General features: G+C 51.5%; 1 protein-coding gene across 1 annotated transcript in view; it reads right to left on the bottom strand.

The window, feature by feature from the left end:
* Positions 1-10787, bottom strand: part of PIK3AP1 (phosphoinositide-3-kinase adaptor protein 1) — a 103411-nt gene that overhangs the window by 8435 nt on the left and 84189 nt on the right. Inside the window, exon 13 of the mRNA XM_021710809.1 lies at positions 5038-5193. Coding sequence (XP_021566484.1) covers positions 5038-5193 — 156 coding nt within the window. The remainder of the gene's footprint in view (positions 1-5037; positions 5194-10787) is intronic.

Raw genomic sequence — 10787 nt, 5'->3', positions numbered from 1 at the left:
AGCCTCGACCTGCTGGGCTCAGGCGATCCTTCCGCCTCAGCCTTCCAAGGAGCTGGAACTTCAGACATGTACCACCACGCCCAGCAAATTTTTTGATTTATTGTAGAGATGAGATCTCGCCAAGTTGCCCAGGCTGGTCTTGAACCAGCAGGCTCAGGCAATCCCCTCACCTCGGCCTCCCAAAGTGCTGGGATTACAGGCTTGAACCACCGCACCCAGCCAAGATTTTTAACTTTAGTTTACCAGTATTGCCACTAACAGTATTGCCAGATCATAGGTTTACAGAATTTCCACTTCATATAACTCTTAATCATATTAGTTTACAGGCAGTAAGAAAATAGTTTTGACTTCATTCTGATATCAACTTTGACCTAATTAATTGAGATGCTAGCTTGAATGGAGCAGGTAAAGATGATAACGTTAGATTATTTCTTGGAGTCAGATTTTTTTTTTTTTGAGTTGGAGTCTCACTCTGTCACCCAGACTGGAGTGCAGTGGCTGCTCCTGGCCACTGTAGCCTCGACCCGCTGGGCTCCGGCGATCCTTCCGCCTCCACCTTCCAAGTAGCTGGAACTACAGGCGCGCGCTACCACGCCCGGCTCATTTTTTGATTTATTGTAGAGATGAGGTCTCGCCCAGTTGCCCAGGCGGGTCTCGAACCCGCGGGCTCAGGCAATCCACTCACTTCAGCCTCCCAAGGCACAGGATTACAGGCTGAGTCACCGAGCCCGGCTGGAGTCAGATTTTTAAATATAAAATAATGTGTCAAAATATTTCTATAAACCAGGCAGGTCAGAGTTTGTTTAAGGAACACGCGACCCTGTCCCTTTCCATCCAGTCACCCACACTTGACCAGAATGGCCGTTTCTCCCTCTTCCCCCTGCCTGCTCGTATGCACAGACCTCAAGCCTCCTCAGTCCCCAGTGCTCAGGACAAATGTTTCCGAAATCTCTCCAGACGCCCCCAGCTACAAGCAGCCCCTCGGTCCCCTGGTCCACGTCCCTCTGTGGCTAAACCTCCCATGCCACAGTCTTCTGGTTGTCACATTCTCCCACGATGATCACACTCGTTAGGAAGTTATCCACCGGCGTGAAGTAAAACACTGTCACGGCGCTGGCTCGTGAGGCTGGAAATTCACACCCGTCTGCTCCCACTGTCCCTTCCCTGAGTGTTTCCGAATCTTTTAACCCCGATGTTTGGCTCTGCACCGTGGCTCCCCGTCAACTGCCCTGGCCCTTCCCCTCTCCAGGCTGACAACCTCCTTGCCCACCTCCCCCTCTGGGCGCCACGGCTCTGGCTCCAGCCCCATCATCTTCATGCTTGGCAGGAGAAGGAGGGCAGTGCCCACACCTTGCCAGGCTTCTGTGATCAGGAAGGAGGGACCAGACGACCAGCTGACACACTGCTCCTGTGGTATCGTCCCCCAGTACGAGTTCCCCAGAGAGAAGCCCTGGTTCCTTCCACATATTTGTGTCTCTAGTATGCAGGGTAGTTCGGTTGCACACAGTGCTGTCCTCGGTGTTTGGTGAATGAACGAGTGAGGGTGAAAAAGATCACAAACGAGTATAATATGATCCTTACGAAACAGGCCAGACAACCTAGGATCAGGCCGACAGGCTTTCTGTTATGAAACTTTTGTTCTCTTAAACATAATATTAATAACACCTGGGCTTAAATTTTTAGTGAGAACCAGATTTAACCTTCAACTGTTTCTCTGTGGTTCCCAAGAGATGACAGCTGCACCGTAACAAAAACAGTGCTGTTTTTAGGGTGTGACTCCCGGAGTTAAGGGGCAGTTGGTGGCCCGGAGCTGGGCCATCTTCAAGCTCCCTCACTGCCCTAGGAACTTTCTATTTGGAAAGTAGCACGTCCCCACGGTGAAGGGCACAGAAAAGATCTTGCTATGAATCCCAGAGATTGGGGCAAGTCGCCTATTCTCTCTGTCTCTATTTCCTTATCGAGAAACTCACAGCATTGTTGTACAGGATGAATTAAGTCATAGGGAGACATACCTGGCACAGAGCCCGCAAGAGTGAGCATTTGATTAATGGAAACAGCTGTCCCCATCACTGTCATGGACTTCAAGATGGTAGACTAACCACAAGACCCTCAAAGCACCTCACCTCCCAGCATTCCCACCTTTGTATGGCCCCTCCCTCCCCCTCCCTCTGGCTTAGACACATGACCCTCTTTGGCCCATATGAAGTTAGCAAGAGTGATGCAGTCCAGGGACTGATAAACACTTGCACACTGGGGCTCGTCCTGGACTCTTCCATCTCTGGATCTTGTTGCCATATGAAAAGTTTAGGCTATGAATGAACGGCCATGTTTAAGAGGCCCTGGACCATGAGAGGCCGTCTCAGATGTTCCAGCCAAGTTTACAGCTGAATACAGTCGCACAAGTGACCTCAGTCGGTGACATGGAAGAGAGAGGACCCACCATCGCCACTGAGTCCTGCCTAAGTTGTAGGATCAGGCATATATCAATAGTTAGGTTTCAAGCACTGAGTGTTGACATGGTTTATAGCATGGACAATAGGTCAAGGAAGCTATCTAATAAGATCTGTGTGTAGACAAAGTGGAGTGAAATCCATCAGTCTGTCACTCCATAACATTTTCTCTTCTTTTTTAAATTAGAGAACAGGTCTCATTATGTCGCCCAGGATGGTCTCTAACTCCTGAGCTCAAGCAATCCTCCTGCCTCAGCCTCCCAAATTGATGGGATTACAGGTGTGAGCCACCACGCCCAGCCACATACAGTAACATTTTCTAGCCAGATGAGCAGCCACCTTTGGACAATAAACCACTGCACAAGATGAGAAGTAGTTTAGACCAGGCACGGTGGCTCATGCCTGTCATCCCTGCGCTTTGGGAGATGGAGGCGAGAGGATTGCCTGAGCCCACAGGTTCGAGAGCAACCTAGGCAACATGGCGAGACCTCGTCTCCACAGTAAATTAAAAAATTAGCCGGGCATGGGGGCACACGCCTGTAGTTCCAGCTACTTGGAAGGCTGAGGCAGAAGGATCACCTGAAGCCAGCCAGTCGATGCTGACTCAAAAAAAAAATGTAGTTTATTCTTTCCACCCTGTCCGCGCCTCAAGCTCTCCCAAAGTAAAGCATATACATAAAATCTGCTCAATTGCTCTGAACCTGAAATGAGTGCCTTCGTCTGGTGAACTGTCCAGCCGTCACTCCCTTCCCTCTTCCCTGGAAGGCACCGTCCTCGCCCTGAGGGGCTTCTACCACTTCCAGTCCACATGTCTAGGAGATGGCCACCAACCTGGCCCCTGCGCCCTTTGCCCCCTGTAATCCCGGGAAGCATTTCCTGTCCCTGCATGGTCAGAATTTTCAAACTGTCCCAGAGCCTCTGGATACCCATCATCACCTCCATCGTGTCAGGGGAGGTTTTCTCCTCTGCCCAGTCTAGACTTCCCAGCACTAAGTACTGACGTGGTTTGTTGCATGACAGTAGACAGTGGACACTGGATGACAGGGTCCTGGTGCAGTGTGATAGGTGGTCATACGATGGGCTGTGAGTCTGTTTTGACAGGTAATGGCGGCAGAAAGGATCACCTGAAGACAAGAGCTGGGGCTCCTCCCTGCTTTAGCATTCTCTATCTGTGTGACCTCAGGCAAAGTTCTTTCCCTCTGTGGGTTGCAAATACCCCATCTATGAAGTAAGGAGGTTGCGAAAAGAGGTCAGAGGTCCTTGACCTAAGCCTATGAGTGACACAGAGAGAGAGAGAGAGAGAGAGAGAGAGAGAGAGAGAGAGAGAGAGAGAGAGAGAGAGAGTGTGTGTGTGTGTGTGTGTGTGTGTGTGTGTGCGCGCGCGCGCACACATTTGTCCAGAAAACAGATTCAGAGCATATATCAGATTCTCAAGGGAGTCTGTGATGCCGAAAAGACAAAGCCGCCCTTGATTACATGAATCTTCCAGCTCCAACATTCATTCTGGGGGTCTCTACCTGACAAGGAGACATGGATCCTGAAATTCATATTCTCTCTGGCTCTTTTAATGCTTTCCCAGTTGTTTTGTTAACACTGAAATGTATGAAAGAAGAGAAACGTGATCTCTTGGGCTTGGGCGTCTGGAGTCAGCTAACACTGCCCTGGAGACGGAAACAAAGCCTGGCTGCCTCACATCAGCCTCTATTGTCTGCACAATCAGACTCCCATTCAAGTTTGAGCCCAAAGGAAGACATTTCTTAATTGGATCCTCAAAGCCGGTGAGGTTGAAATTCTCAAATCGGAGTGCGTTGTTATCCAATATTTCTGCTTTGTGCTCCTTCCACCCCCATCACAGTTAGGGAGGTGGCAAGAAGAGTCTTGGCTCGGTATCCAGACCGAGTTCAGATCCCTGCCGTGTAGACCACGTGAGCAAGGCCTCCGGCTTCCCCCTCAGTAAGCAGAGGTACCTATTGCAGAGCATTTTGTGAGAATTAAGTTAGCCTGTCTAGGAAGAGGTTCAGCATATAATAAATGCTCAATAAATGTTAAGTATTACCATTAGGACTTGCTATTTAGAAAAGCCAGAGAAGCTGGGCTCGGTGGCTCAGCCTGTAATCCTGCACCTTTGGGAGGCTGAGGTGAGTGAATTGCCTGAGCCTACGGGTTTGAGACCCACCTGGGCAGCGAGACCTCATCTCTACAATAAATCAAAAAACCAGCCGGGCGTGGTAGCGCATGTCTGTAATTCCGGCTACTCGGAAGGCTGAGGCGGAAGGATCGCCGGAGCCCAGCAGGTCGAGGCTGCGGTGGCCGGGAGCAGCCACTGCACTCCAATCTGGGTGACTGAGACTCCAACTCAAAAAAAAAAAAAAAAAAAGGAAAAGCCAGAGAGTCCGAATTGTCACACAACCTGGCTTCCCAGGATAAAAAGCCAACCTCATAGGCTAACTCTGCCCCCGATTTTTACCCGCCTCAGACCCAAATCAGGCCCCGTGGGAGAGCTCTTGGGCTGATAAAAGAATGTTTCCAAGTCTCAGGGGGACCAGGCGGCGCGTAGCCCGTGACCTCCCCATCGCCAGTTACTCACTCGCTGTGCTGGAGGTGCTGTCTGTCTTCCAGTCTCCTCGTCTCAGCTCCGTCCTGGGGGGGAAGATACTCTTCCTGGGGCCGCTCTCATAGACCCCAAACTCCACCTTCCCGGGCAAGAGCTGTGAGTGCCGAATCGGGACCGTGATCTCCAAGTCTGGAAGGAGAGGAAGAGGGACAAGCTTCGAGATCAGACTGCCATCTGCCAAAGAGCACAACGCCTCCCTCTCCGCCTGCCTCCTCAGAGAAGAAGGGAGGGGGCCCCTAGACTGGTCACCGCGACTTCGGCACTGAAACTCCACGCATCTCGCGTGGCCATCGCTGGAGATGGAAGAGAGGGATGGGGGAAGGTGAGAAGCCGACAGAGAAGCATGTCTGCGGGCAGGAAGGACACGTAGTTAGAGAAAAGCTGACCCAGCGCCGCCCGTGAGCAAGTCAGTCGCCCTCTCTGAGTCACTCCCTGTGTCTGAGGAGGGGGTGATGCCCCTCACTGACTGTAATAACAGGTTATCCTGAGCACCAGGGACACAGCTCTGACAGTCTCCCTGTTCTCAGCTCATTTAATCCCCAACAGCACCCGGGAAATAAATACTATTATCGTCATTCCCAACAGACACGGGTCCTGAGAAGTAAACTGGGCCACCCTGCCTGGCAGAGCCGGGATTTGAACCCAGGCTCCCGAATCCAGGCTCCTAACCATCACTCATAAGGCCTTTCGCTCCCTTCATGGGTGATGGGTGGCGGGTGGGTACCCACACGGAAAGCGATGACCCTGAGAGTTCATGCATGGAGGCCCTTTGCAGTGACTCAAGCCTATAATCCCAGCACTTTGGGAGGCCAAGGCAAGAGGAATGCCTGAGCCCACGGGTTCGAGACCAGCCTGGGCAACATGGTGAGATCTCATCTCTACAATAAATCAAAAAAATTAGCTGGGTGTGGTAGCGCGCACCTGTAGTTCCGGCTACTTGGAAGGCTGAGGCAGAAGGATCGCCGGAGTCCGGCAGGTCAAGGCTGCGGTGGCCGCGAGTGTGCCACTGCCCCCCAGCCTGTGTGACAGAGTGAGACTCCAACTCAAAAAAAAAAAAAAAAGAGGCCCTTCAGGCCCATGAAAGGTCTCGTGACTTCCAAGGCTGCTTGGGGGTGAACACAAATGATTCTTTCGGGAGCAAAGCACCGACCTGACCTCCTCACTGGCTCAGTCCTGCTCAGGGGTCAGTCTTTATTCCTTCCACCATTCCCACCCCTGGCTTCCCACCCCTGGAGAACATGTCTAGGGTGCTGTCACCAGCGTCCTCTCCAAGAAAGTGGGAGGCAAATGGAGCCCCTGCCACAGGCCTCCTCGGGATGCCTGGACTTTCCCAAGCCAGCAGCAGGGGCCTCTGGGAAGCTGTGGCTGTGTAATCACAGTGGACAAGGTGTGAGCTCTGGGGACGTGAGCTTCCTTCCTGCATACCACTTCCTCCGCCACCTCCCTGCTTCAGGGCGAGGCAGGAAGTTCAGAGAGTCCAGGGCCCATGGTGGCTCTCACTGCCAAAGCCACAGGTCCAGAGGGGTACACGGCCATGCCAGAACAAGAGGAAGGAGCCATGTGAAGACAGGCGAGACTCTGTCCCTTGGTGAACAATCTGCACAGAGGCTTTTAAAGGGTGGATTGGTGGCTCTTCCAAGTGCAAGCTGTCCTTATCCAGAGATTCCAGTCCCAGGTGTAGGGTCGGATCCTGGTGTCCAACCGGCTTCTGAAGCCCTTGTGTCATACAGGACTTTTTCACGTCCTGGGATCCCTTGGTTACAGCTGTGTGGTGATCGCACCCACCCTAACTGCTTGGGCAGAGAGTGGTTACGGCGTTTCCACCTGGGTGCCACCCATGGTATCTTAGAGCCCACACAAGTGTCATACTTTTTTTTCCTCCCAGCTTTGACCTACGTTTTTCAAAAAATCATCTTTTTGCCAGGCGTACTGGCTCATGCCTATAATCCCAGGACTTTGGGAGATAGAGGCAAGAGGATTGCCTGAGCCCAGGAGTTTGAGATCAGCCTGGATGGCTTGGCGAGACTTTGCCTCTACAATAAATTTAAAAAAGTAGCCGGGCGTGGTGGTGTGCACCTACAATTCCAGCTACGTGGAAGGCTGAGGTGGAAGGATCGCCTGAGCCCAGCAGGTCAAGGCTGCAGTGGTTGTGAACATGCCACTGCATTCCAGCCTGGGCGACACAGTGAGACTCCATTTCAAAAAAAAAAAAAAAAATCATCTTTTTAAGGGAAGTTCCTGTCTGCAATTTTCTACCCTCAACCAGTTCTACAAGGAGGGAAAGTAAAATACACAGGAAATAAAATAGGAGGTCAAACGTTCAAAAAATTAGGTAGACTAAGTCTAAATGTTTACAAAAATCTCGATATTCTTTGAAGAAACAAAGCCAGAAATAATTATCATGATTATATTGATGGTGCTTTCCCAAAGTGCATTTATAATCATTATTCTACCTCCTTTGAGCTTCACGACTTCTCCATTAAGCAGTAAGTCAGATATGACCCATGATGGGAAAACTGAGGAACAGAGTGGCTAAAAAAGAAAAAAATCGCCCTAGATCATAAAGTGATTTGGTGACAAAGCTGGGATCAGAACCCAGGTTTCCCGGGACTCAGGTTGCTCTTCTCTGTCCTGCCTGTAGGACACACCCAGAACATAAATATGGACTGTGTTTCTTTTCTTTTTTTTTTTTTTTTTTTTTTGAGTCGGAGTCTCACCCTGTCGCCCAGACTGGAGTGCAATGGCCGCTCCCGGCCACCGCAGCCTCGACCCGCTGGGCCCCAGCGATCCTTCCGCCTCCGCCTTCGGAGTCGCCGGAACTACAGACGCGCGCTACCATGCCAGGCTAGCTTTTCATTTATTGTAGCGATGAGGTCTCACCAAGTTGCCCAGGCGGGTCTCGAACCTGCGGGCTCAGGCCATCCACTCACCTCTGCCTCCCAAAGCGCTGGGATTACAGGCTGAGCCACTGAGTCGAGTCCGGCCATCAGTGATTTTCATATGCTTTTGGTTTCCATGAAACAGAATTATTTCCTCCAATGAAAACAGAAGTTCAACATGGAAAAGGGATCTTTCAAAGGGCGGCGGTGGTTGAAGCAGAGTGAGCGGCCCCCAATCCCAAGGACCCTAATCCACCCCTCCCATTCCCCGATTCCCTTCACCAGGCCCTGCCCGCCTGTCCCCACTAACACCTGTAGCAGCCCCGAGGCCCCTCAGGGAACTCAGAGTGAAAATAGGTCATTATTATAAGTTACTGTGTAACTAGATACACAACAGGTTGTACGGTGTTAACTAACGTGTTGTACTTGTCCCACAGTGAGTGGTTCCTTCTCTGTGGCACATACCCTGAGGTCTTGGGCCTAGCCATGCAGTACCGGGTCCAACTTTCCAACCGCCCAAGTGTCCTTCTCCCAGCAGGCCTTCCTCAATACTTGAGGGAGCTGGAGCATCAATATCCCGGCTCTCCTGCTCCTCGCGGGAGTCGGGGGTATCCTCCACTGACCCCTTCCCTTCACCTCTCCACCCCTTGCCTATTCCCCAGAATCACCTCCCATGCCAGCTATTAGCCCTCACATCCTTGTCAGGGAAGAAAAAGTTCTAGAAAAGGAAGCGGCAATGGCTGCACAAGGGGCGTGGATGGTGTACTTAACGTCACTGAACCGTACACTTAAAAATGGTTCAGGCCTGGGCGCGGTGGCTCAAGCCTGTCATCCCAGCACTTTGGGAGGCCGAGGCAAGAGGATTGCCTGAGTCCAGGGTATTAAGACCAGCCTGGGCAGCTTGGTGAGACCTCGTTTCTACAATATATCAAAAAAAATTTAGCCAGGTATGATAGCGCACGCCTGTAGTTCTGGCTACTTAGAAGGTTGAGGTGGAAGGATTGCCTGAGCCCAGCAGTTGATGCTGGGGTGGCCGTGAGCATGTCACTGCCCTCCAGCCTGGGCGACAGAGTGACACTCTGACTCAAAAAAAAAAATGGCTCAGGCCGGGCGCAGCAGCTCAGCACTTTGGGCGGCCAAGGCAGGAGGATTGCTTGAGCCCAGGTGTTTGAGACCAGCCTAGGTATCACAGTGAGACCTCACCTCTACAAAAAAAAAAGAAAATCAATAAACTAGCTGGATATGGTGGTGCCCACCTGTAGTTCCAGCCACTCGAGAGGCTGAGGTGGAAGGATCACCTGAGCCCAGGAGGTCGAGGCTGCAGTGAGCTGTGATTGTGCCACTGCACTCTAGCCTGAATGACAGTGAAATCCCGACTCAAAAAAAAAGGGGGCGAGGGGTTTCAAATGGTAAATTTTATGTTATACATACATTTTCTTGCAATAAAAACAAAAAACAAGGAGGCACTTAGGGCTGACAGGTAGAACATTCCTCCCATGAAGATTGCTTGTGGTCCCCAGTCATTCTTGTTCAGTGTCAATTTACATATAGTTTTTTTTGGTTTTTGGTTTTTTTGGATTCTGGGTTTCACTGTCTCTCAGGCTGGGGTGCAGTGGCATAATCATGGCTCACCGCAACCTCAACCTCGCAACCTCCTGGGCTCAGGTGATCCTTCTACCTCAATCACCTAAGGAGCTGGAACTGCAGGCACACACCACCATGCCCGACTCATTTTTTTATATTTTTATAGAGACGAGGTCTCACTATGTTGCCCAGATGGGTCTCAAACCCCTGGGCTCAAACAATTCTCCCGCCTCAGTCTCCCAAAGCGCTGGGAGTCACCACACCCGGAAACTTATTTCTAGTTTAATCTTTCTTTCTTTTTTTTTTTTTTTTTTGAGTTGGAGTCTGTCACCCAGGCTGGAGTGCAGGGGCACATTCATGGCCACCCCAGCGTCGACCTGCTGGGCTCTAGTGATCCTTCTGCCTCAGCCTTCCAAGTAGCCAGAACTACAGGCACACACTACCACACCTGGCTAATTTTTGACTTATTGCAGCGACGAGGGCTTGCCAGGTTGTCCGGGCTGGTCTCGAACCCGCGGGCTCAGGCAATCCACTCATCTCAGCCTCCCAATGTGCTGGGATGACAGGCTGAGCCACTGAGCCTGGACTAATCATTCAACAGTTATGACATTACTTAAGGCCCCTGATTTTCAAACGAACATATCTAACACCCTTCTCTCCCAAGAATTCCTTGTCAGAGGATCTGCTTCTTGGGGAGTAGGGAGGCAGGGGAGGACGGACAAGCCAAGCCATGCTTCCTTGGAAAAATATAGACACTGATCTACTAATTTAGACTACAGTGGAGGGATTTAAATCATGTATTCAGGGCCTGATCCTCCTTGAGTGAGCCTGGTACAGTGTTTCAGAACTTGCGATTCCAGGGCTCATCCCTGGACAGTGAGTCCCAGGTCAGTGTGTTTTCATTCTGGAAAATCCTGCCTGAGAGGCTCCAGCTGGCGGGTGTGCCCGTGTGTGATCATGCAGTGGACGGTTCCCGGAGTGCTTCCGTGTGCCTGGCAATGTGCTAGGACTGGTTGCACCCTAACTCGGTCAATCCTCACAGCAACGTTACGGGGGCTGGCACCTGTACTTCTGCCATTTTGCAGATGAGGTGTGAGGCTCGGAGAGGGGACTGTCTTGCCCACGGTTCCCTGATCGTTGGGGGTGGGCAGTGCGTGGGAATCTGGCCCCAACCCTGCTGACCCCAGAGTCCATGGCGGTCCCCTCCACTCCTCTGCAAGTGTGTCTGACTTCCTCCAAGACCTTCAGTGGCACCAGCTG

This window comes from Carlito syrichta, unplaced genomic scaffold, assembly GCF_000164805.1.
Source record: "Carlito syrichta isolate Samal-C Ts95f unplaced genomic scaffold, Tarsius_syrichta-2.0.1 Scaffold301559, whole genome shotgun sequence".
Lineage (NCBI taxonomy): Eukaryota > Metazoa > Chordata > Mammalia > Primates > Tarsiidae > Carlito > Carlito syrichta.
Note: the sequence above shows the minus strand (reverse complement) of the source record. Positions and strands in the feature narration are given on the sequence as shown.